Raw genomic sequence first — 27,708 nt, 5'->3', positions numbered from 1 at the left:
TCAGGTCATATTCTAATTCACTTCATATTTGGACCATGAATACTTAAAGAATATTTTTCCCTAGAATTTCTGAATGTCTTTTCTTCCTTGTTGAGAGAAGTAATATTTGTACTCTTCACCATATTCCTAATATCATCTAGCTTTTTAGTCATTCTATCTGGTGCCTAGAATCCATTCATGCTATTGGAGACATACTTGAGATCACAAACTTGCCACTCCAGTTTGTACTGACGTATTTCCAGACTACTGCATAGCTGGCAACTCTGACGGCCCTTTCCTCTCTTCCTCTTTCTTTCTTTTTTCTATATTACATCTACTTCTTTCTTCATTTGCAACTCTGTGTGCTAGGGTGCATTCCCAAGTAACTTCTTTTTAAAAAGTTCACCAAAAGTTAACCACTGGCATCTTTACAAGGCCCATGTACTTGACTGATCATTTAGTGAAATATATAATTTTAGTTGACACTATTTTTCCCTTAAACTTCAAAGGCCTTGCTCTGTGGCTTTCCAGCATCTACTATTGCTGGTGAGAAGCCTGATGCTAGTCAAATTCTCATTCCTTTCTCATTGGCTTGAACTTCCCCATCTGGAATATTTTTTGTCAACTCCTCGTTATCTGTGATTATTTAAAATTTCATTTTGGACCTAGGTCTAGTCTTTTTCATTCATGCTGCTTGGAACACAATAGGCCTTTTCAACTTGAACTGATCTCTGTTCAATCCTGCAAACTATTCTTGTATTTGTTTCTGTAATGATCACCTCCTATTTTTTCCTTTATCTCTATCTTGAACATCAGTTAGTTGAAAGTTGAAAATTCTTTGTTGAGTCAGTCCTTTTCTCTTTCTCTCTCCCTCTCCTCTCTCTCACCCCACATAGTGGACACTTGATTTATGACAGATGTAACACTGCAGTGTTGTAAAGAAGGTGTTTTTAAAAATACACTGTTCTGGGTTAAATGTGTATACATAGAGAAAAAAGTTAATATTAATTTCAGCCTCACACCATACACAAAAATAGATTCTGGGTGAACTGTAGATCTAAATGTGAAAGATTAAAAATGATAAAAACATAGAAGGTACCTTTATGATTTTTGTTTGGGAAAAGATTCCTGAAACTGAACACAAAAAGCATACAAACCATTATAAGGATTAATTAATTTGGCATAAAAATTATAAACTTTGGATAATCAAAAGAAACTACTACTGAATAAAAAGGTAAAACAAAGAATGGGAAAAGATATTTGCAATAATCTACCAAAGGGTCATATCCAGAGTATATCAAAAATGCCTCCATATCTCTAAACCAAAGACAGAAAACTCCCAGGAAAAATAGACATCGTTTTAGAAAAAGTTCACCCCCCAAAACTATGCAAGAGCCAATGTACCAAATATAATAGTGTTCAATCTCTTTTGTCATCAAAATAAATTTCAAATTAAGACCACTTAATCTTAATTGCAATCTGGACTACTGCATAGCTGGCAACACTGAGGGCCCTTTCCTCTCTTCCTTTCTTTTTTCTGTATTACATCTACTTCTTTCTTCATTTGTAACCCTGTGTGCTGGGGTGCATTCTCAAGTAACTTTCTTTTTAAAAAGGTCACCAAAAGTAAACCACTGTAGTCTTTACAAGACCCTGTACTTGATTGGTCATGTAGTGAAATATATAATTAATATACATGTTAATATATAAATAAATATATAAATAATAAATACATAATTAATATAAGATTTCATGTAGTGAAATCTTAATTGCAATTAAGATTAAGTGGTCTTCTTGGCAATACCCACTAAAGCTAAAATCATCTATGTCTTATGACCAGCAATTCCACTCCTTGGCATATTATAAAAATGCATACATCTGTGCACAAAAATGTCACATACAAATATATTCATAGCAGCATTATTCATAACCCCAAATGTTTACCAACAGTAGAATGGACACTAAATTGTGCTATTATGCCCACCAAAAGAAAGAATCACACAAACATAAGGGTGAACAGAAGTCAGACAGAAAAGAATACAGACTATATGATTTCATTTATACAAAATTCAAAAGCTGGCCAAACTAATCTATCCGTTACAAATCAGAAAGAAGAGAGGTTACTAGGGGCCAGAAGGGAACACGATGCAGACTTCTGGGGCGCTGGTCTTATTTCATTTCTTGACCTAGTGATGGTTACATGGGTGTTTCCTTTGTGATAATTAATGAAACTGTAAATTCATAATTTGTGAGGTATTTTTGTTTTTTGTTTTTTAAGAGGGAGTTTCACTCTTATTGCCCAGGCTGGAGTGCGATGGCATGATCTCGGCTCATTGCAACCTCTGCCTCCTGGGTCCAAGAGATGCTCCTGCCTCAGTCTCCCAAGTAGCCGGGATTACAGGTGCCTGCCCCCACGCCTAGCTAATTTTTGTATTTTCAGTACAGATGGAGTTTCACCATGTTGGCCAGGCTGGTCTTGAACTCCTGACCTCAGGTGATACGCCCACCTTGGACTCCCGATGTGCTGGGATTACAGGCATGAGCCATCGCGCCCGGCCATGATTTGTGTTATTTTCTGTATATATTGTATAATAGAGTAAAACGCTTAGTTCTTAAAAAACAATTTTGTGGTGACTTCCAACCTGAAGACGTTCATATAATATTGGCACATCCCTTTTCCCCCTGAAAATTATCCCAAAACAACAAAGAAAACAAGTAACAAAAACACAAATTCCATTTTCAGTAAATCAGAGAAGAGCTAAAAATCCTAAGCCACAAAATGTGTGGAATAATGCCCAAAGCAGTTGTTATCAAGTAGAATGTACAAAGAAGGATGCAGGTGATGCTACTAAGATGTAAATCTCAGGAAGAAATTGCAAAGTATACTTCTCAATGATGAGCTGTGCATTTTTGAATAGTATTATAGTGACAGTCGAGTTGAAGAATTGTTTTGAGACCAATTGTTCATAGTTTAAAGAAAAAAGATTTTTAAATTGTAAACCTATATGTGATGAGCCAAAAAAATTCTTTGTTGCAGCCTTTCAAACTAAAAGCTAGATAAATGCATTAGAGAAATGTACACAAAAACCTAGAGACTAATAAAATTTTATATAGTTGACACTGATGAATGCACATCCTGAAGTCTAAGACCAAAATATTCCATTTGCAGTAATCACCCATGGATAAAAATTTAGTCGATGAAATCATGGCACTTTCCAATAATAAAATAACTTGTTAGATTTTAAATGTAGCTGCAAACATAAAGACTCAGTTCATAACTCATCTGCAGAATTATACTTTTGCCTTGTAAATGGCTGAAAACTTTTTAAAGAAGCATGCTTAGATTACCTTTTGTTTTTATTTTTAAAATTTGTATGGGTACATAACAGATGTACTACAAATGGCTCACATTTACAGATGTGGCTAGACTTGCAGTTTTGCTTATATTTGTCTAACAGTATCAACATACACTATTCAAAGAAGATCTCTTCCTATGTGAATGATTGGCAACTTCTTTTTAATCTAATGGTCTATCCTGGAACAACTGTGTTAGCATTTGGCATTGATGGCACAAAAGCAATGGTAAATTTAATGGCCAGTGCCTTAGCAGGAATGCAGGAAGGTAGTGGCACCAAACCATCCTAGCAGTGCTTGCATTCTTCATTGCCATGCCCTCATAGTAGAATGAACGCATTGATTTAAATGTCAGTTTCATTTAAGAATATCCTTGATAGGGCGGGCGCAGTGGCTCACACCTGTAATCCCAGCACTTTGGGAGGCCAAGGCGGGTGGATCACCTGAGATCAGGAGTTCGAGACCAGCCTGACCAACATGGAGAAACCCCGTCTCTACTAAAAATACAAAATCAGCCGGGCGTGGTGGCACATGCCTGTAATCCCAGCTACTCGGGAGGCTGAGGCAGGAGAATCTCTTGAACCCGGGAGGCAGAGGTTGCAGGGAGCTGAAATTGCGCCATTGCACTCTAGCCTGGGCAACAAGAGCAAAACTCCATCTCAAAAAAAAAAAAAAATCCTTGATGAAGCAGTAAAAGTTGTTAATGTTATTAACTATTGACCCTTGAGCACACACCTTTTTCATCTTTTCTGTGATAAAATGGGAAGCACACAAAAAGCACTCCTGCTGCATACTGAAGTACAATGGCTGTCTCCAGGAAAAGCACTTCAGCGATTCTTTGAGTTGCAAACTGAATGACTACTTTTACTTTTTTTTTTCATGGACAGCCATTTTTACTCAAAGAGCAGCTGACAAGCCAAAGTGTTTTCAGACTTAGGTAGGAGGCAAACATTTGTTCAAAAACGAAAGAAGTATACCTGACTTCCAGGGAAATAACCGACAGGTGTGCTGCCAAAGATAAAATTCAAGTTTTGAAGTAACGGAAAACTTATATCTACCACTATGAACGTTTCAATACTTAGAATTTTCTGATAGGAATTGTGGTGATATTTTCACAAGTTTTATATTGTTCAATAAAATGTATACATGTTTAGAAGACCTACATATTTGAAGTCTATATTTTCCAAATGCATAATACACACTGTTACAAAATCATGCATGGGTAAAAGATGTCATTCAATCACAAGACAGACTAATGTATTTTGACATAACAGAGTTCAAAAAATTTAATGATACAGTTTCAGATTCTACTTTGGAACTAACTTTTAAGAAACTATCACTTATCGAGTTCTGGTTTACTTTCAAAGAAGACTATCCATAATTATCTGAAAAGGCTGTTGAAATACTCCTCCATTTTCTAACTACATATCTGTGTGAGGCTGGATTTTTTTTTTTAATTATTTCAACCAAAACATCATATTGCAGCAGATTGGCTGCAGAAGTAGGTATGAGAATTCAATTATCTTTTATTGAGTCAGACATTAACGAGATCTGTAATATGTTATTTATGTTAACTTGTAATGAGTTTATTACTGTTCTTTTTAAATTAATTAATAAACTTTAATTTTTTAGCTTTAATTTCTAACAGAACTGTATGTTTTCTATACTAATAGATTTGTCTAATTATTTTACCTAAAGTAAATCTGGGTAAATTATATTTTCCCAGGAAATTACAAGTTGTATAGAAGTTTTCAAATTTGCTTAAAGTTGAACCAAAAAAATCTTTAAAAATTTAATTTCTTAAAATCAGTGATTACTTTTTTCTTATCATTTGTGAGAGGTTTTCTTTTTGCTATAACTAATTTTCCTGAAAAAGTTGGCTAATAGTTTTTCCCCTAAAATTACAACTTTCTAATTTTATTGGTTTTGTTTCCTAATTTATTGTATACATATTGTAAAGTGATCTGAAATAATAACATCAAACATACCCCACATATCAATACATTTACATTTAAATCACCTATTACAAGAAAAATACTATCAGGTCTTATAAGAAAGAAAACCCAACTCTATGCCCTATATAAAAGTATATTTAAAATAAAATTATTTCAACAGTTTGAAAATAAAAACATGGGAAAATGTGTAGCAAGAAAATGTAAACCAAAAGAAAGCAATATTTGTGATCTCAGTACTAGGCAAGGTAGAATTATGGCCAAAAAGTGAAACAAAATTGGGGACCTTTATAATGTTAAAGGGTATCATTCACAATAAAGATATAATACTTAAGAATATTCACAGTCCAAGTAACATCTTGTCAATAAAAACAAAAACTACAGATACAAGAGGAGGAACAAGTGTGTGAGCAGCAGAGGACCTCTGTTCATCTTGTCCAGGTGTTGTCAAACTCTAGCCCATGGGCAAAATCTGGCCACACATGTTTACGTGGGACTCATGAGCTAAAAATGGTTTTTACATTTTTAATGGTTGGAAAAAAATTAAAAGAATAACATTTTGTGTTACACGATAATCATATGAAACTTAAATGTCAATGTCCACAGTAAAGTTTTTTTTTTGGGTGGGGGATGGAATCTCACTCTCTTGCTTGGGTTGCAGTGCAGTAGCGCCATCTCGGCTCACTGCAACCTCCGCCTCCTGGGTTCAAGCGATTCTCCTGTCTCAGCCTCCCGAGTAGCTGGGATTACAGGTGCCCGCCACTATGCCCAGCTAATTTTTTGTATTTTTAGTAGAAACGGGGTTTCACCATGTTGGCCAGGGTGATCTCGAACTCCTGACCTCATGATTCGCCCGCCTCAGCCTCCCAAAGTGCCAGGATTACAGGCGTGAGCCACCGCGCCCAGCCCACAGTAAAGTTTTAATGGAACACAGCCATGCTCATTCATTTACACTGTGACTATGGCTACTTTCATGCTACAACAGCGAGTTGAGTATGTTCAGCAGAGACCATAAAGACTTAAATAAGTAGACTTAAATATTTACTATCTATTTACAGAAAATAATTGGTGACTACAACCTTGTTCATGGATGATCAAGTGGAGAAAAATACCTAAGGATAATAAAGTAAATATAGTGGCATCAATAACCTCTGTACATAAAAACAACTAATAGAAATAATTTTTTGAATTACAATACAATAAGAAGACAACATCTCGAAAAATAAACCTAACCAGAAAAATACAACATTTATTTGAAGAAAATGTTAAAACGCCCTAAGGGATGTGAACTAGAAAATATAAAGGGCATATAATATTCTTGGTTAAGATCTTTCAGTAGAATAAAAATGTAAGTTATTTCTAAGTTAATGTCTAAATATAACATAATCCCAATAAAAATACAGCAGGACTTTGCTATTACATACACACAGATGTATGTAATAGCAAAAGAGTAGAAACAACATAAATAGCTATTTTTTTGAACTAGACAAGCTGCTTCCAGACTTAACACACAAAAAAGCCACAAGAGACAATTCTGAAAAGAGAGAGTAATTAATGGAGACTTATCCTTATATTAAGTATATTATTACAAGGTTACAAAAATTAAAAAAATGTACTGAAGCCAGAATGGACAGATCAATTAGAACTGAAAGAAAAGTACAGAAATAGGGTAGCCATCTGGAAAAATTAAATTTATATCCACCTGTCACACTTTACATATTCCAAATAGATTTCTGTGAGTTATTTAAAGAATCTGAGTAGGGAGGACTTTTCTAACTATGACAGAAATTCAAAATCTATCAAAAAGATTGATAATTTCTACTATATAGAAATAAAAAACTTTTTCATGTAACAGAACTATCATGTAAAATGTTAAGTAACAACTGAAAAATTAGAAAGATATATTTACAGATATCACAACTAAAATGTTGATTTTCATAATAAAGGACTTCTACAAATACTTAAAGGCCAAATTTTTTTAATAGGGAAAGATTATGAGAAGAGAGTTCACAAAAAAATGTTCAACCTTCGTCCTCACCAGAGATGTGCAAATTAAATCTGAACCTTTTGTTCTCCCACCATGTCAACAAAGGTTTAAAAAAGGTTTATAATGTACCTTTGTCAGCAAGGGTGTTGAAAAAAGACCATTTATTAACTGCTGACAGGAGTACAAAGTGGCATAATCTTTTTGGAATGATTTTGGCAAAAATTACCAAATTTACAAATGAAACTACCCTTTGATCCAGACATTTGCTTTATGGGAATTGACCCAAGAGATATACTAGCCTATGTACAAAATGATATAAATGTATAAGATGTACAGATGTATGTCATAGCAAAAGAGTAGAAACAAGACAAATAGCTAGCAAAAAGAGACGAATGAATTTAATTATGCTGTACCTATATAAAGGAATATTATACAGCCATAAAAAAGCTGCTTATGTGATGATTTGAAAAAATTGTCAAGATACATTTATATTAATTTAAAGAAAAAAGAGCAAGGAGCATTATTATGTGTGCAATTATACCACTATTTGTATTTTTATGGGAAAATCTGTCAATGTATCAGTGTATATACCAGGTTGGTTCACTCAACATCTGTCTTAACCTCCAAATGTGCTGTTCTATACTGTAGAAATTATGAAGATAAAAATGACACTTCCCTGATTTCCTTGCAACTATTGTCCTGGATGGGATTTTAGGTATTATAAATTCAGTGCATTCATGCAAAACTTGGAGGTGGAACTGGGTTAAGTGGTGAAGGGGACAGGTGATTAAAGGTAACTCTTCGGCTGGTGTGATTCTGGCAGAGGAAGTGTGGTTCTTAAGCCTAGAGCTGAGCACAGGCTTTCTACCTTACAGACAAATTCTTGATCTACAGTTTCCTTTATAGGAAACAAACAAAAGCTGCGCCTTGGTGGTCCAGCTACACGTGGCTTAGTCATTTCTGGACACTTATCCTAGAAGTTGTTTCTTTAGCTCTCCCATTGACTTTGAAAGTCCTTTGATAAATCTCATTCTATTTGAATGAACTGGAGTTCATTCTGACCTCTACCATGGAACTCTGACAGTTGATATAAGCACATAATATCTCTGGTGGGGAACACAAGAAAATGACTCTGGTAGGCAGAATGACGGCCCCCTAAAGATGTTCATGTCTAATCCCCAGAATCTGTGAATATGTTAGATTACAGGGCAAAGGAGAATTAAGATTGCAGACCAAGCTGGGCATGGTAGCTCACGCCTGTAATCCCAGCACTGTGGGAAGCTGAGGCATGTGGGTCACCTGAGGTCAGGAGTTCGAGACCAGCCTGGCCAACATGATGAAACCCTGTCTCTACTGAAAAAACAAAAATTAGTTGGGCATGGTGGTGGGTACCTGTAATCCCAGCTACTTAGAAGGCTGAGGCAGGAGAATCGTTTGAACTCAGGAGGCAGAGATTGCAGTGAGCTGAGATTATGCCATTGCACTCCAGCCTGGGCAACAAGAGCAAAACTCCGTCTCAAGAAAAAAAAAAAAAAAAGATTTCCGACCAATCACCTATCAACTGACTTTGAGATAAGGAGATTATCCTGGGTTATCCAGGTGGGCCTAATGTAATCACAGGGTCTGTATATGCAGAAACAAAGTCAGAGGAGTATGTTTCCAGGTCAGAGAGATTTGGAGATGCTACACTGCTGGCTTGGAAGATAAAGGGAAGGGCCATGAGCCATGGAATTCAGGTGGCCTCTAGAAGCAGGGAAATGCAAGGAAACAGATTCTCCCTCAGAACTTTTAGAATAATGTATCCCTGGTGACACCAGAATTAGCCCCAATAAGACCTGTTTTGGACTTCTGACCTCCAGAACCATAAGACAATAAATTTGTGGTAATTCGTTATAGCAGGAATAGGACACTAATAGACTGGTAATTGATTGCTTCTAGGGGGAACTGAGAACTGGACACTTGCAGAGAAGATGAAAAGATACCCTTTTGTATCTTTTGAGTTTTGATTCTTGAGAATAAATTACCTATTCAAAAAATTGAATTAAACTAAAAGGAAAAAATACTCCATACATATTTGACCAATGTAATCCGGTCTTTAATGCTGCAGAGAAAAACTAAGAACAGTTTAATGTTTGTTCCTTTTTTTTTCTGACTGAATACTTACAATTATTTTCTCTTCCTAATCCAAAGATGTTACCAGAGTTTGTCCAGATACAATTTGTACTATAACCATCTTCAGAAGAATTGGGGAGGATGGAGGAAGAGTCCCTTATGCCCTGAATGGAGAAGGATCCCTTTGCAATAGCTTCCTATCAGCCCAGGCCAGAGCTCCCTGGGTTTCAGTGATTCTGGGCCAGTATTTAAAATGCCAGTTTCCATGTATCATTCAGGTGGTGTGAATTACAACCTTACAACCTAAAGTGGGTTTTAATGTGGGCACTTGTCACGTTTCCCTGAATCTACTCAAGCCAGTGGACAGTGTATTTCCAGTCCTCAGTTTCTGGAGAAGCCCATTCTGAATCCCCATTTATACAGTTATCTCGTTTCTGACTTTCCCCACCTGCAGGGCCCTCTTTCCCGACTGCTCCATGAGTCTGGTACTGAAGTCCCAGTTCCATCTGTTAAGGCCTAATTCTAATCCCTCTCCAGTGAAGTCCTCAGGTTCAGGCCCTGCCACAAATCCCCAATTTGCTTTGGCAATTTGGAATTTTCCTTTCCTGGTTTCAAGCTCAGCCACTAATTAAAACAATTTTTGTACTATTTACCCACCACCATTATGTGTTTGGATGGGGAAGGGCAGAGGCATCGCTCATGTCAGCTCCGTCCAAGCAGTCCAGCAGGCTGACTAGAAGCATCAATTCTGCATTTTGAGTTCCTGGCAATACTTTCTTATCACAGCCAACATAAAGCTTAACAGCACAGCCTTTAGAATTGGATAGATCAGGATGTGAATTAGTAGTGGAATAGTACGCAAGTTATATAACCTCTCTGAATGAGCACCTTGCCTCATTTATAAATGTGCATAATGACACTCCCACAGGATTTTCCTGAAACATAAATGAAATCAAGTAAGACAGCGCTGGCACACAGCATCAGGTGCCACTCATCCCATTATTATCTGGTACTTCCTGAGTCATCGCTTTCTGCCATTGTGTAATGGCCTGGGCCCTGCTAAGGGTAGCAAACAATCTTGTTATGTCTCCTCCAGTTCAATGAAGGGTAAATCTTTCTCTCAGTCTCCAGGACAGCATTCCACTGTGCTCTTCTGAGAATGTTTTCTCTCACATGAGCCATTTGTTGTTTCTCGTTTTACCTTGTTGACTCTGACTAGAACAAACATGGTCTCCTCCTACCTAGTGCCTGACAATTGCTAGGGTGTGTGCTCTCCTCTTAGCCATGGTACTGTCCCTTCTCAGATTTAAGTGATCAGTGTATGAATCTCTGAGTGGAGTTTCTGGACTCTTGCAGGCATTGGACCAGGACAACTCTGCTTCACTGAGGCTGGTCCTTGTCATGACCCAATTGTCTCATCTCTAATACTCGGATGCAACACACACACACAAATTCACACACACACACACACACACACACACACACACACACACACACACCACCTTCACTAGCACAGATGATTTTTCTCCATTCCCACCTATAAGTAGTATAATTATTTGGGATTTGAGTAGTAATATGCCAATCTAGTTCCGCTACTATGGGGAATTGTGTGTTAGAGGAATAGGAAAACAGAAGATAATAGTAGAGGAATTGCATCCCACTTTTTAGTTAGTTGTCATTGACCCTGTATCTCCGCACCAAGGGCAAGGTGGCATGGGAGGGAAAAATCAGATTTATTTTCAGGTTGGAAGCTTTGCTCTGTTTCAAGAGGCAAAACATACATTAAAGCCCAGTTGTGATTCTCGGCTCTGCTCCGTTGATCTCCTTTTGCATTCTGACAATAGGTTCACTCTAAGGTAATGGATGTGCTTTGGTCAAGGATAGGGCAAAGCAGGATGTTTACATCCTGTGTGACTCAGCGAGTTTAGAGCGCAGGTGTATAATTCCACTTGTTATCACAGCCATGTAGCCATAACATGGGAAGGCTCATCATTTGGCTCTAAGTCACTGCTGTCTGTAAAAGGTATAATTGCCATGTTGACACTGTATAGGTGCACTCATGCCCAGAGAAAGAAAGAGTTAAGCTGCTGACACTGAAGGGAGAGCTGGCTATGCAGCTGTGTGTGGCAGTGGCCAGAGCAAGCAGCCAAGACAGAGCAGTCTGTGTAAGAGAGTTGCTGATGAGAGAGCTGCTGAATAAAGCTGTATTTCACGTACCTATAGCCCCCTGAATGTTCTTTCAGCTCCCTGCTCCCCATCCACCCACACCCCTCCTACCTCAACATGGGCTGGAACCTGACCCTGGACCTAACATTCACTGACATTACTTTTTAGTATGACAGGCATTTGTAGTTTTCTGTATATGTGTTTATGTAGTAGTAAGAGGCTGCATCTGGGACCAGTAATCCTAAATGTTACTTTGAATTCAAAATTTAAATACAGAATTTAATAATTTTAATCCCAGCTGAATTTTTTATCAAGGCCACAAGAAAATCAAGACAAAATGATAGAGTATATACTTGAATATAACTGGACCCAAAGTAGGTAGCACGAAATAAATGTTTCTTTGATTGAATTTAAACATGGCCCCACACTGCCAGTGCCATCATTTCAAAGTGTCTGTTCCTACAGAGAATACCTCAGTAATTGTATTAGGTGCATCACTTCAACTCTCTTACTGTGCTATAGGTGTCATACAATTGCTCTCTGGTCCTGGCAGGATGATCTATAGCTCACTCTCCACACATGACTAGTCCATTCTGTCATGATGCTCCTGTCATCAGTTGCTCTGTTGATAAAATTTGCTTCCCCTGCGTCAATTTACACCTGCCCCATAATATACCTCTCCCAGAAAACAATGTTCTTAATTAACTCATATGCCATCCTGCCTGTGTCCAGCTCCCCTAGAAGGCATAGATGGATTTAGCTTGTGGCACTTTAATTTGCCTTCATTACTATGCTCTCCTTTTTTTGTTTTGTTTTGTTTTTTGAGATAGAGTCTCACTGTGTCACCCAGGCTGGAATGCAGTGGCGCTATCTCGGCTCACTGCAACCTCTGCCTCCCAGGTTCAATCTATTATCCTGCCTCAGCCTCCCTAGTAGCTGGGATTACAGGTGCCCACTACCATGCCCGGCTAATTTTGTATTTTTAGTAGAGATCAGGTTTTGCCATGTTGGCCAGGCTGGTCTTGAACTCCTGGCCTCAAGTGATCCACCTGTCTTGGCCTTCCGAAGTGCTGGGATTATAGCCGTAACCCACCGCTCCCAGCCTATTATGCTCTTCTTAAAAGATGAATTTTGTTTTTTATATTTTATTTTTTGAGACAGAGTCTTACTTTGTCACTGAGGCTGGAGTGCAATGGTGCAATCTCAGCTCACTGCAACCTCTGCCTTCTGGGTTCAAGCGATTCTCCTGTCTCACCCTCCTGAGTAGTTGGACTACAGGTGGGCACCGGCACACCCAGCTAATTTTTGTATTTTTAGTAGAGACGGGGTTTCACCATGTTGCCCAGGGTGGTCTCAAACTCCTGACCTCAAATAATCCACCCACCTCAGCCTCCCAAAGTGCTGGAATTACAGGCATGAGCCACTGCGCCTGGCCAAAAAATTACTGTCTGTCATTTCAGGGTATATGCCTGTTCTGATTGCCCACGACTAGAAGCTCATGGAAGGTAAGACCTGCTTCCTTGATGTGTTCTCTGATTCTTCCTTCTCTCTGAATATGAGTATCTGGTACAGTACTCTGCATACAATAACAGTAAATGTTGTTCATCATCTCATGTGTAGATCAATGCTAGTATTGTTTAAAGCTAAGATTACTGAGGAGGTTTTTTGCTGGGTGCTAATTTATGCTAATGCAAGGAAAATCAAACAAGTTTTATTTGTTGTTGTTAAGGAATTTTGCCCTTTAGCAAGCCATTATAATATGAACCTCACTGCCATCTGGGTATTTGCGGCAACCAAGTGGGAATTCAGAACCTCCTTCTAACCCAAACACTGAAGTGAGGGAAGTCATCAGCATGAATTAATTATCAGCCTGCCAGGAAAGGACTGGAGGGCAAAATTATTATTCTTAAGGCAAGGCAAAATGCAAAACAGATTGGATTTTAAAATTTGGTAATTTCATAGTTAAAATAGTAAAGAAGGGCTAATAGTATAAAATGGAAACTGAAAAAATGTAATATGCTATGAAAGCCACTGACACGGAACAAGAAAGCTTAGGTTCTAGTATTAAACTGAGATGAAGACTACCTACTCAACTGGATCAACAAACATGGTTTGGTTTAGAGGATGCCATTTTCCCCTGTGCCCACGGCTGAAATCATTAATTAATCACAGGACCTTTTCCATGTCTTTCCTATGGTTCTCTCCTCTGAACCATACAGAGGTTCTTCTCAGGTAGCCACTGGCCATTGAATTTGTCATACACGATAGTTTCAATTATCATTTGGCAAACATCCACGCCTCTCTCCCTTCCTGCTCAAGCAGTGTATATTTCCCTAGCTCACTGATACTAGACTTGGCCCTATGACTTGCTGTGGCCAATGGGATGGGATGTGAAGAGAGGCGTTAAATGCATTTGTGTGATTTGCTTTGTGGTTCTTTCACTCTGGTATCTACCATGAGAAGATCGTGCCCCAGCTAACCACTGTCTCTTTAGCTTGGGCCTCACGACAAATGTACGTAAGAGTGCGCCTGAACCCGACCTACAGCCTGAAGCAGAACACATGAGCTGAGAGGAAGAATGAGTTCCCGTTGCCGTAAGCCACTGAGTTTTAGGGTCCATCTTGGATGAAACTTATTGGTCATCCCTGCCCTAAAAATTGGGAGAACACAAGGAAATGATTAGGATAAAGTAGACACATCATTCAGAAGTAATAAGGAGGCAGTATGAAGAAGAAATAGCCATACTGGAAGTTTGAATTATCATCTAAGATTTTGACTAATCTCTCAGTCTACAGACAAGAGACTGAGCAACTAGCCTCAGATTCTACAGTAGATTGGTCTCTAATGAGGCTGAGAGAAATGAAATGGTTTGGCAGAGTTAGGATGTCAACTTAAGTCTCTTGATTATTAATACTGTACAATAATGTGTGCTTCTAACAGGGATGCTTTCCTGGCATTCTGAACCAGGGAGAATTGAGCTGCCAAACAGTGTCAAGCAAAAGTGGGCTGCCAAACTGCCCTGTGTAGGGTCAATGGCTTTGTCCTCAGAGAACCCATCTATGGGAACCTTAAAGAGGAGCAAGCACCCAGTCCGACGTTCAGGCTGTGGCTCAGAAAGCCGATAAAGCAAAATTCTACCAGGTATGAAGGAAATATAAATAAGAAAACAAAGCTTCAGTGTAAAAAAAAAAAAAAAAAAAAAAAAAAAACCCTATAAAATAGTTTACAAAATAATTTGGGACACAAATGCTTCAGTAAAGAGACAAAGAGGGGAACGTTAGACATTAACACTTTAACTAAGGCTGACCCAACAATGCAGCAAAGTAAGCCGCTGTCTACAGATGTGATTCCAGAAGTATTAGGATGGTCACTCCCACCCCTGTCAGGTTAAAACTCTTCTGCTTTGGCTCAATGCTGACCTAGCACCAAGCAAAACTAGAGATGGATGTTAGTGAAATTCCAGTCTGGAAGTAAGACTAGTATCTTACTTCTTAGCACCTATCCAAGTGCTTAGCACACAACAAACACAGGATAAATGTTTTTTGAGTGAAATAATGGAAAAACACATAAATGAATGTTAAATGCCTGTTACCAGTTATCTGATATAGAGGTTTATGTTATAGTTTACTATCAAAGGAGTAACTAAGCAAAAACATAAACAGTATTGCAGTCAAGTTTAAATTTTGCTAATCTCTTCCATTAATTCTTTTAACAAATGTTGATATTCATTGTCTGCTATGTGCAAGCACTGTGCAATCTGCTGTAGATGAAAATTGAATAGATGAAGACCCTGCCCTCAGGTAGCTGATGATAATTTAACGAGAGAAAGAGCTTAAACACACAATCAAACATACATACAAATACAAAATAACTAAGGAAAAGAGGAGGGAGGCATATGAGAGTGGGTGAGTGTAGATTTTGGATTAAAGAATCAGAGAGGCAAAAAGGTCTCACTTGATATATGTGAACTGGAAAAGAAACAGATGTAAAATATCATTTTTTACAAGAACATGCATCTGAAATGCAGCAGCTGACCAACACGTACACATGTGCAGTGAGCCAAGGGCTCTCTATTTTGGCCCTAGAACCCCTGTGATCCCCTGGAAGTACCCCCAAACATTACCACCATCTAAGCTAAAAGCCAACAGATTATAATTAAATCTTTGAAACTTGATTCTATATTACATATGCCAGTTTTTTGCATAATATGTAAATCTCCAAACATACCAAGCAAATAATCTGTATACGAAGACAAAAGATCCAGAGCAGCAAATTCTGGGATATTTGGTAATGCCACTTGGTTAACTTTATGGGTTCTAGTATTCTTCTTTCCAATAAGTATGTTAATTGCCAGCACAGCTTCACTGACCTACAATTAATGCATAAATTAGAATTATAAATGTAAGCTTTCTAATTCATAGATTATCTATTAGGTAAATAATGTGAAAAAAGTGATTTCATAAAATAATATTCCATATACATTGGAAGAAAAAAAAGACAACCTGAAAAAATAATATGTGATCCCTGACATGTAGAATATATCATAGTCAAACAAATAATTTAGGGTTGACAATTTAATTAATGCATAAGTCACTTTAAATAAGCTACCTCACCTTGCTATGGCAGATATCTGCCAAAATGTCAAATATGTGCACATGTGTATCTGCCAATAGTTTCACTAAGAAAAGGTGAAACAAAGGGAACTAAGTCTGGCTAATACAGAGATTGAAAACACACTAGTATTTCTAATCTTTCCAAAGAAACATAATTGGCACAAATCCCAAATAATGTAATTTTTTTTCTTGTTTTCTTTTGAGACAGGATCTCACTCTGTTGCCCAGCCTGGAGTGCAGTGGTGAGATCTCAGCTCACTGCAGCCTCGACCTCCCAGAGTCAAGCAATCCTTCTGCCTCAGCCTCCTGTGTAGCTGAGACTACAGGCATGCCACCATGCCCGGCTAATTTTTAAATTTTTTGTAGAGATGGGCTCTCACTGTGTTGTCCAGACTGGTCTCGACCTCCTGGGGTCAAGTGATCCTCCTGCCTTAGCCTCCCAAAGTGCTGGGATAACAGGCATGAGGTACCACACCCTAACTCCTTTCTCTTTTATGGGTATACTGTTTTCCTTAAAGGCAGAGAATACAGATAAGACGGTAAAAAGAAAGATTAAACAAAAATCACACTAACCTGTGCAGCAGCTCTTATTGCAATCCAGGCTAATGAACTGTACATTTCAAATTTACTTGCTGATGTTTCTTTAACAGAACTACTTCTTCTGAGAGGAGGCTAAAAATATGACAAATGTGTTATGATATAAAGTTTTGTGATAACTCTTCTCATCTTCTAAAGATGACATTTTAGTGAAATACTGTGTAGTCACTAAGGATAATAACGTACCTATTGGCATGAAAAGATATTCAAAATACATTGAGGAAAGAAAAGTGTAGGTTACAAAATTGTATGAAAAGTACAATCCTTTTTAAAAAATATGCACACACATACATTCCCTGTACATAAATGCAGGGAAAATTATTAACAGTCGTTATCCCAAGTTTTAAGGTAAATTATTCTTAGCATTTTTTTCTAATTTTCTATAATGAGTTTGCATTATTTGTGTAATAAGTTAATAAAAATTATATATATATATATTTGAGACATAATCTTGCTCTGTCACACAAGCTGGAGTGCAATGACATGATCTCGGCTCACTGCAACCTCTGCCTCCCAGGTTCAAACAATTCTCCTGCCTCAGACTCCCAAGTAGCTGGGACTACAGGCATGCATCACCACACCCAGCTAGTTTTTGTATTTTTTATAGAAACAAGGTGTCACCATGTTGCCTAGGCTGATCTGGAACTCCTGAGCTTAGGCGATTGGCCCACCTCAACCTTCCAAAGTGCTGGGATTACAGGCGTGAGTCACTGTGCCCATCCAAAAATGGCATCTTAAGTAAAATTAAGTGCCATTATAATAGAAGACCTATAAATTGAATATATTGTGTAACAGTGTCAGAAATTAGAACATTGCTTAAAGATTTTTGGCAGTATTTGCTGTCATATTTCCTGCTAAGAAAAATATTAAAGAGATAGTATTATCATAAAGTTTCATAGAATAACAAAACAAACAAACAATGATTGAAGATTTTTTTTTTACCATGGGGGTTTCTTTAGTAAAGTATATATATATATATATATATTTATTTATTTATTTATTTTAAATATATATTCAGTTTTTAAACATAAGAAAGTCAATGCTACAGAAGTGAACAGAACAAGTAGCTAGTCTACCAGTAGCTAGTATCTGTTGTACATTTTTATAGACAACTAAAATAAGTAGTAGTAGTTTCTTAAGATTTAAATCATCTGGATGGAGCTAACTATTCAATTAGCCCCACGGGTGCTAATTCTTTGATGCCCATATTTTGACCAATTCTTTAATTTTCAATGAACCTGCAGAATAAAACAAACAATAACAAAAGTATATTTCTTTTACTTCTGGTGAGAAGAGGCCCAGAGAAAAAGAAAGGCTGTGTACAATGCTGATGCCAAAGCAACAAGTATAAGGCATAAATGTGGCCTTGCCTAGCTCTAGTGTTAAGCCTGGCAGAAGATGACACCTGGAAAGATCTGCCTATGGGTAAATATAAGCAATATAGCCCCGTTCCAAGATAAAACAAGCAAATGAACAAACAAACAAACAAAAAATCATTAGCTGCAATGGGACTAATCTGGGGTAACGATTGCTAGCTTACTGACTACATAAGCATGGGTAATTTATCTACTTAAATTCTGGAAACAAGACTAATAGGCATGTAATGAAGAATAGAGAACAACATTAAATAACTATAATGTAAGACCAACTAGTGACTCAGGCATTTAAAGAAAAAAGAAGTCATCTCGAATGGAAAGGAAACCTTTATTGAGGAAGTTGGGCTTGAGCCCACCGTAGAAAAATTTGGAGTGGAGAAACAATATGCTGGGCATTTTCCAGATGGGGGAGATATTTGACATTGCACAGGAGATTCTAGGTTATGTAAACAGGAAAGAAAACCCAGGCAGGGGGTGTGGAATGCATGTAGATTGGAAATGAAGAAGTAAAGTGTCTTTGTTTGCAGGAGACATGATCCTATATGTAGAAAATCCAAAGGAATACACAAACAGACACACAAACACAACTAACATTAATAAACCTGTTTAGCAAGGTCACAGGATACAAAACTCAATACATACAAATCAACTGTATTTTTATATACTAGCAATAAACAATCTAAAAATTAAAATAAAAATTCCTTTGACAATAGAAATAAACAACAAAAATGTATAAGACTCGTACACTAAAAAGACAAATCTTTGCTGAGAGAAATTAAGACCAGAATAAATGAAGAGACAGTCCATATTCATTATTTAGGGGACTTAATACTGTTAAGATGACGACAAAAATCGCCTTAGTTTTTTTTTTTGCAGAAATTGACAAACAGATCCTAAAATAGATAGTGAAATGCAAAGGAGTCAAAGTAGCCAAAACAGTTTTGAAAAGGAAGAATATAGTTGAAACATGCACTTTACAATTTCAAAATTTGTTAAAAGCTACAGGAACCAAGACAGTGGACACTCAAGTAAAGGTAGACTTATAGGTCAATGAAACAGGATTGAAAATCCAGGAATAAACATTTACATATATAATTAATTTTCAACAAAAGTGCCAAAGCAATCCAATGAGAAAAGGATAGTCTTTGCAACAAATGGTACTGAGACAACTGCATATTCATGGACAAAAAGATGAATTTAGAATTTAGAATCTTACCTCACACCCTACACAAGTATTAACTCAAAATGGATCATAGACTTAAATGTAAAAGTTAAAACTATACAACTTCTAGAAGAAAACATAGAAAATCTTCAACATCTGCCGTTAGACAAAGGGTTCTAGAAATGCCACAAAAAAACACAATCTATAAAAGAAAAAAAGACAATTTGGACTTCATTAAAGTTTAAAACTTTTGTACCTCCAAAGACACTACTAACAATATGAAAGGAAAAGCCACTAACCAGGAGAAAATATTTGCAAATCATTTATCTCATAGGGGGCTTGTATCTAGAATACATATATTTTTTTAAAAAGAAAACTCTCAAAGCTCAATGATGAAAAAAGACAAATGACCCAATAAAAATGGGCAAAAGATCTGAATAGACATTTCCCCAAAGAAGATATACAAACGGCCAACAAGCACATGAAAAGATCTCAGCATCATTAGCCGCCAGAGAAATGCAAATCAAAACCACAATGAGATACCACTTCATACCTACTAGCATGGGTACTATCAAAAAGGTAGACAATAACAAGTGTTAGCAAGAATGTGGAAAAATTGCAACCTTCATATACTACACTTCTCCACCTTGAAAAATTGTGATTATAGTCCTTGTCACATTGCAATACAATTATTTATCTCTCTTGCTAGACTCTGTGCTCCTTAGGAAAAGAAACTGGTTAGCATACATTATGCCCTCAGTAAGTGTTCGGTTCATAAGTAAATAAATGAATGTTCAAGAAATAGTCAATTCAACTTAGCCATCCATTATTGAGGACCTGCTATTAACAAAATAGAAAGAAGAATAAAGATGTTTAGCTGATGTTACATAATGAGAAATAATAGTTCCATTTATATAAGTACTTATTATATACAAGCCCATTTCTTGTTTAATTCTCAGAGCCACTCTAAGAGGTAAGGATCCTCATCTCCATGTCACAGGTGAGGAAACTAGGCTTAAAAAGACCTCAGTTACATAGCTAGTAAGTTGTGAAGCTAGGATTCAAACCCACACAGGTAGTATGGTCACTCTGCTATATGGACACTACATAAAAGAGCAACAATAGTGCTTTCTTTTAAGGGCTTATAGTGTGTTATCTTTATTAGGACATATTTCAAATGTTATATTTCCATGGTCTGAATACGTCTGCATGAATTTTTTTAATTGGTTTTGGTTGTTTTCTGTGCTTCTAATAATTCTATGACTTGCTAAAATATTTATACTATGTCAAAACATACAGAAAATAATGATCATATTGTAAGGAGTTACACTACTGTTTTCATTCAGATCCTAACTTCTTTATGTTCTTAATTATAAGCACTTCTCTAGTAAGGGCCAGAAAGGTGATATATTATCATCCTAGCATCCTATTAATTTGTATTGCCACCTGCTATAAAAACAAGGGTTTTTTCCTGTTACTGGAAATAAACATGTTTATCAAACAACAAAAAGTAACTTTTTCTAGTTTGTAATTATTTCTATTAAAAAAAGTGGGGCCATTTACCTAAGGCAGCTGCCATATGAATAATTCAACTGACTGAGAGTCTATTTGCCTAAAGGTTTTAAATCATGTTTATGCTGTCTCAAAAATTAAAGATTTGATTCCAACATTTTCTGAAAAGATCTCTTGGAGGGTGAAATGATTATTCAATAAGGATGAAACAGAAAAGCCCACTAAAATTTTAGAAACAAAAAATAAAATTACTGGGTTCATATACCTCAAACGCACCCAAATTACTCCTGCCTCTGGGATCTCCCTCAGTCTAGACCCTTGGTCCTCATGTGTGAACCACAGACCAGCAGCATCAGCATCACCTGGGAGGCTCATTAGAAATGCCAAATCTCAGAGCCCATCCCTGATTTACTGAATCAGAGTCTGTCATTTCACAAGATTTTCAAAGGTGTTTCTACACCTTAGTTTGGAAGCACTGCTCTAGCTAGAAAACGCGACCCCTCTGCAATTCTTTGCTGGGGTCCCTCCTCATCCATCAAATCCTACTTCAAACATCACCCCCTTCTCAGGTCATTCATTGAAAATCCCACCTATGCAAGTTATTCCTAGCTCCAAATTTCACTACCTAAGTCACCCCCTGACATGGTTTGGCTGTGTCCTCACCCAAATCTCATCTTGAACTGTAGCTCCCAAAATTCCCACACGTTGTGGGAGAGACCTGTTGGGAGATAATTGAATCATGGGGCAGTTTCTCCCATACTGTTCTCGTGGTGGTGAATAAGTCTCAGGAGATCTGATGGTCTGATAAGGGGAAACCCCTTTCACTTGGTTCTCATTCTTTCTTTGTCTGCTATGTAAGATGTGACTTTCGCCTTCCACTATGATTGTGAGGTCTCCCCAGCACATGGAACCATGAGTCCATTAAACCTCTCTCCTTTATAATTACTCAGTCTTAGGTATGTCTTTATTAGCAGCGTGAAAATGAACTAATACACGCCCTTCCCCTCCTTCTCCCTCATTTCCTCCCACCTTTCCTCCTCTGGCCTCCTTGTTTTACTGGTTTATTATGTTTTCCTCTACTGAAAGGTAAGCTCCATGAGAACAGTGACCAAGTTTGTTTTAGACACTGCTTTAATATCTTCCTCTGGAAGAGTGCCTGGATCATAATAGACGCTAAAAAGATATGTGATGAATGAATGAATGATTCTATCAAGAGGAAATCTATTTACAGGCCATATCAGTATTGAAAACTTCACTTGTCCATCTGTTTAACCAATATATCATTTCTTGAATTTTCCTGATCAATACTAATGACTCATTCATTGCCTCGCATTTATATGTTATCCATGAAATATAACTGTACATTTATATGTTAATATTAAGTATATATTTATGTACACTTACATTTCATGGATAACATTTTCACAGGCAGAAACGTGTATATAAAAATAATTTCCAAAGCCCTATATAAAATGTCCAAAGAGGTATCTCTTTGTAACATATAGTTACAAGTGTAACTACAAAGCAATGAATTAATTTCTCCAAGTCACATAGGAAAATCAGCCTCAGTGTTACCAAAATAGCAAGCTCAAAGGCAATTAACTCATAATTTCAAATAAAATAGATTCTTACCTTAAGTGTTAACGGTGATCCTGAAATTTTTATCTTTGGCTTCTTTAGATGAAAATACAATAGAGCCATTTCTAGGTAGGAGTCTCTTATCAATCTAAAATGATATACCACTGTACTTATTAAATAGCTTCACCATGCATAATCATTGGTATCATTTGCCAACAATTTCTAAGCTGATGAAATGAAAAACTGGCAAAACCAGCATCTGTCACAAACACACACCCTCTTTTCATAGCCCTTTTGACCATAGATACTAGCATCTTCCTCCCTACTGAAATTGGAAGTTCTTGAAGAGAGCTCAGCATTCTGCCTTGTCCTGTGCTGGCAACACTCCATGCTATAACTGCCATGAAGCCTGGCATCAAGACCATTCTGGAATATTCTAGCACACAAGACACTAAATAAGTGGAGGTCAGGGCTGGAGGATTTTGCCTTGAAAATGTAGGCCCCTCTCCATCCTCCTCCACTAATTAAAATAGAAAGAAACACATAGAGTTATGCAATGCCGAAAGCAGAGATTTGGTATGGGTTAGGTCTATGTATTTACTATCAAATCTGTCAGCTGGGGATCAGTGCACCTGGATCAGTGCCGTTGTAATAAAGGCAGCTTACTCAATATTGAGGTTATATTCACACAGAATTAAGTTGACCAGTCCTGGTCCTGACGACCAGAGTGAATAGCCACACGAACCTCTTCTAGACACAACTGCACATTTAGGGAAGGATCTTCCAGTTTAGAAGCCAGTCATCCTGAGGAGGCCCCAGCAATCCTGGGACTGACAGGAGATCTGGGTACAGGCCAATATGCCACTATGAAGACAGTCATTTACCATTATTTTAAAGGAGGCTTTCAGTCAGAACAAAGAGCAACAAGCTTGAGATGGACCCCATGAACTAGCCCTGCTTTGAGAAGGCATCCCAATCAATCCAGCCTTGGTCAATATACTACCAGAACACAGGGTTCAAGCCAAACACACACAGCTACAACAATGGAATATCCTTTTACCCTGAGTTTTGATCATTTTTCAGGCTTAGTTGTATAGCTTCATATAAACTCTCAAGTTGAAAACTTGGAGATTTCTCTTCCATTAGTATTTGACGTTCTATTTTGCCTGAAAGAAGAAAAAGATACAAAGATGGGTTTCCCTTTTTCTAGGACTTAGAATTTAAGAACAAATATTTCATGTTGGAAATTCAGAACATTTGGTGTGCTATCCTTTTGTATGTCTGTCTATTTCTTCCAAAGGGTAAGCCAATAAGGAAAGACCCATTGCCTCCTTCTTCAGAACTCTCAGGCTTCCCCTGCATTCAGGAAGCAACGTGAGGCAAGCCTCCTTTGGCTTGCCCTGCACAACTGGTCTTCCCATCTTCCCATCTAACTTTTCCCTCCATTCCCTTATGCTTCTCCCTCCTCCTGTATCTTACACTCCCTTTTTTTGACATGCATTCTCCTCTTTCCCCTGTCTCCTTCACAGATATCAGAAAACATCTACCCTCTCATGTTCATTGTAGCATTATTCACATTATTCACAATAGCCAAGATATGGAATCAATCTAAGTACCCTTCAACAGGTGCATGGATAAAGAAAATGTGATATGGCTGGGTGTGGTGGCTCATGCCTGTAATCCCAGCACTTTGGGAAGCTGAGGCAGGTAGATCGCAAGGTCAGGAGTTTGAGACCAGCTCACCCAACATGGTGAAACCCCGTTTCTACTAAAAATACAAAAATTAGCCGGGCATGGTGGTGCATGCCTGTAATTCCAGCTACTCAGGAGGCTGAAGCAGAAGAATCGCTTGAACCTGGGAGGTGGAGGTTGCAGTGAGCTGAGATCACACCACTGCACTCCAGCCTGGGTGACAGAGTGAGACTTATTCTCAAAAAAAAAAAGAAAAAAAAAGAAAGAAAATGTGATATATATACATAATGGAATACTATTCAGCCTTAAAATAGAAAGAAATCCTGTTATTTGCAGACATCATGGATGAACCTGGAGGATCTTATTCTCAGTGAAATAAGCCAGGTACATAAAGACAAATATTGCATGATCTCACTTAACTGAAGAATCTTAAAAAGTCAGGGATGGTGGGGAAATAGGGAGATATTGGTCAAAGGGTACAAAGTTTCAGTTAAACGGGAGGAATAAGTTCTGGAGACCTATTGTACAACATGGCGACTATAATAATAATTATAGATTTTAAACGCTTTCACCACAAAAAAAGATAAGTATGTGAAGTGATGGATATGCTAATTAGCTTGATTGAATCATGCCACAATATATACATGTATCAAAAACATCACACTATACCCCATAAATATATACAATTGTTACATCAGTTAAAAATAGATTGAAAACACTTTTAAAATTTAAAAAAAAATACACACACAAACCTAAGGAGAAAAAATAAATCCTAAAAAGTCAGCAAATGGCTGAAAACTCTCTATGATAATGCAAACGCGCTGGCCCTCGCAGCTCCCAGTCCTCATGGTGAGCTCCAGCCTTCAAATATAGGCACTAGCAGGCCAGGCCTGGTGGCTCATGCCTGTAATCCTAGCACTTTGGGAGGCCGAGGCTGGTGGATACCTTGAGGTCAGGAGTTCGAGATCAGCCTGGCCAACATAGTGAAACCCCATCTCTGCTAAAAATACAAAAATTAGCCAAGTGTGGTGGCGCACGCCTATGGTCCCAGTTACTCAGGAGGCTGAGGAAGGAGAATTGCTTGGACCCAGGAGGCGAAGGTTGTAGCGAGCCAAGATCATGCCACTGCACTCCAGCCTGGGCAACAGAGCGAGACTCCGCCTCAAAAAAAAAACAATGTAGGCACTAGCAGAGCACATGGGTAGCAACAACGATAGAAAGGGAAACTTCTATAATCACGGTGGAAAGGATTCACAGCTTTCATGCAGCCAGTGGAAAGGCACAGAGCTGGCCAGTTCTGAGCTCACATCTGGGCACTATCATTTAGTGGCTGTTCACTTTCGGAAAGTCCCTTAACCAGACCTCACCTAATTTTCCTCATCGTCAAGTGGGATTTGTTATGCCTACCTTGCAGGGCTATTTTAAGAATTAGCACTATGAGATGTAACATATTCAATACAGCACCTAGCATCTAGCGGACACTCAGTAAATCATAGCAGTCATCCTCATCTTTTTCTTAGGGGTAAAATGGCCACAATAAAAGTATATAAATGTATTAAGTAAATAGGTGTTATATATAAGTTTTAAGTATAGGTATGCTGTAGCTATTTAATTTCAATGAGTGTATATCTCTTATTTATAAAAGTTAACCAAAATGTTTAGCTAAGTAATGAAATGATGCAGAAAAAAAGTCTTCCAAACATTATTTAAGTAATATTATTTATAGCTAAAAGGTTATGCTGCCATTTTTCAGTCAAACATGAAACTTTGTATAAGAAGAATCAATTATAATTGTAAACAAAATGAAGTAGTCATACTTTTTCTTTCTAGACATAAACTTAAAATAAGCAGTGTTCTTTTACCTAAGACTGGATTTGGTGGAGGTACCATTGTGTTAACCATCTCTAAGCCCTTTGTATGTCTGTAATTTTTATAGTCAAGGACCAAATTTTCAAGAATCCTGTTGTTAATAGAAAAAAGAATTCCGCAAATTTTGTCATAGTTCTGACCCCAGCTGCATTTTACCTTTCTGAAAAAGGATTTCAGCTTCCACCTCATGTTCCTCCACTGCTGTTGTTCTACAGAGTTTCAGTGCCACATCAAACAGACGAAGAGCAGGTAACCACTTCGAGGGGTCCTTCCTTTTATTCTTGTAATATACTTGCTTGGCCACTGTATGTCCTAAAAGAAAAACGGTTGGGTGGGGAAGAACAATACAATACACAGCGTTTATAACAAGCCTCCAAGTTACCAGACTACTCTCACAGTAATGAAATCTATCAAGAACTTTGGTAGTTTTTACAGGTTTTAGCATCCAATAAATGTTTTAAAGACTTATAATACCTAGTATTTCAATGAATTACAGTAATAACCCTTTGAAATTTTTTCTTTGATACATTTCTAACATGTTTTCTTATTTTTTAAATGAAGGATAATCTCTCAAAATCCTTTCCTTCTAAAATTTCACAATGCTCTACACAACAACTTTCATGCCACTAAGATGAGGTTGTTAATAGGGAAACACCCAGAAATTGTATGTTGTTCCCAATAAAATTTGCAAATATTAATAGGCAGTAATTTTCTTTCTATTAAGCATTATAGTGGTTACTTGCTTTGTGTGTTTTGTTTTGTTTTTTTGTCATCTCCACTAGACATCAAACCCATGATGGTCAAGGGCTACATGCTATGTTTTTATTAGGCCCCATCATTATTTAACATGTTTTTACTTAAAAAACCATTGTATGGAAGAGACATTAGACTTTATCTGTGTGACCCCAGAGCCAGACAGGCAGACATTTATTCAACAAATATTTTCTAAGTTCTTAGGTACTTGATAAAAATGAAAATAGAAAATAATAAGAGCTAAGATTTATTAAACACGTCCTACGTGCCAGCCACCCTCTGAAGGACTTAAATGCATTATTTATATGATCCCCACAACTCTGAGTGGGCAGCATTATCAAGCTTATTTGACAGAGGACAAAGCAGTAGCTCAGTGAGGTTTCAGCAACTCTCCCAAGGTTAGATGGTTAGTAAATAGAAGAGCTATAATTTGAACCTAGGTAGTCTGGCTCCAGGCCCACAGTCTAAACTACAACATTGCACTCTCTCTTAAGAGGGAGGTCATGAAGCCTAGTGTTTTGTTTAATGGAGAATATGAATAGCCAGACAGATAATCAAAATACCACATGGCCAATTGTGTAGCAGATAAAGCACGGGGCACTTTGCTAGCAGGCCCAGATTGGGGAAGGTCAGGGAAACTGTCTCAGAGAATGTGGCTGTCTAGGCTGAAGGCAGATTAACAACTTCTCTTTGGTAATTTTAAAGAACAAAAAAGTTAGCATAAAGAGGAGAAGGCAAGTAGGGGAAATAATTAATTGATAGGATAATGGAACACATGATAAAGCAATATAAACAGAAAGGCAGTGTAGGACTCTGATACAGATACTGAAATCTAGCTGAAGCACTGGATCCTGGCCAGTCATTGGTGCTACCACGTCACTGAGGCTTTAAACAAGTCCCCACATGCCTCTAAACCTTGAGCGTCCTCTGAAAAAATGATTGAAATATTGGGTATTATATGTCTTTAAAACATTTCTTGGCTACTAAATGATAAAAAGTAAAATGC

At 37.5% G+C, this 27,708-nt stretch overlaps 1 protein-coding gene across 2 annotated transcripts in view; it reads right to left on the bottom strand.

Annotated features, from left to right (window-relative positions):
- CFAP54 (cilia and flagella associated protein 54) overlaps positions 1 to 27,708 on the bottom strand; it is a 391,130-nt gene that overhangs the window by 112,116 nt on the left and 251,306 nt on the right. For both annotated transcript variants that reach the window (XM_015152488.3, XM_077954781.1), the window contains 5 exons: positions 26,106 to 26,261; positions 23,449 to 23,554; positions 22,443 to 22,536; positions 16,737 to 16,835; positions 15,778 to 15,919 (listed from right to left, as the gene is read on the bottom strand). In XM_015152488.3, the coding sequence (XP_015007974.2) occupies positions 15,778 to 15,919; positions 16,737 to 16,835; positions 22,443 to 22,536; positions 23,449 to 23,554; positions 26,106 to 26,261 (597 nt within the window). The remainder of the gene's footprint in view (positions 1 to 15,777; positions 15,920 to 16,736; positions 16,836 to 22,442; positions 22,537 to 23,448; positions 23,555 to 26,105; positions 26,262 to 27,708) is intronic.

This window comes from Macaca mulatta, chromosome 11, assembly GCF_049350105.2.
Source record: "Macaca mulatta isolate MMU2019108-1 chromosome 11, T2T-MMU8v2.0, whole genome shotgun sequence".
NCBI classification, from domain to species: Eukaryota; Metazoa; Chordata; class Mammalia; order Primates; family Cercopithecidae; genus Macaca; species Macaca mulatta.
This window is presented reverse-complemented; position numbering and strand designations above follow the sequence as displayed.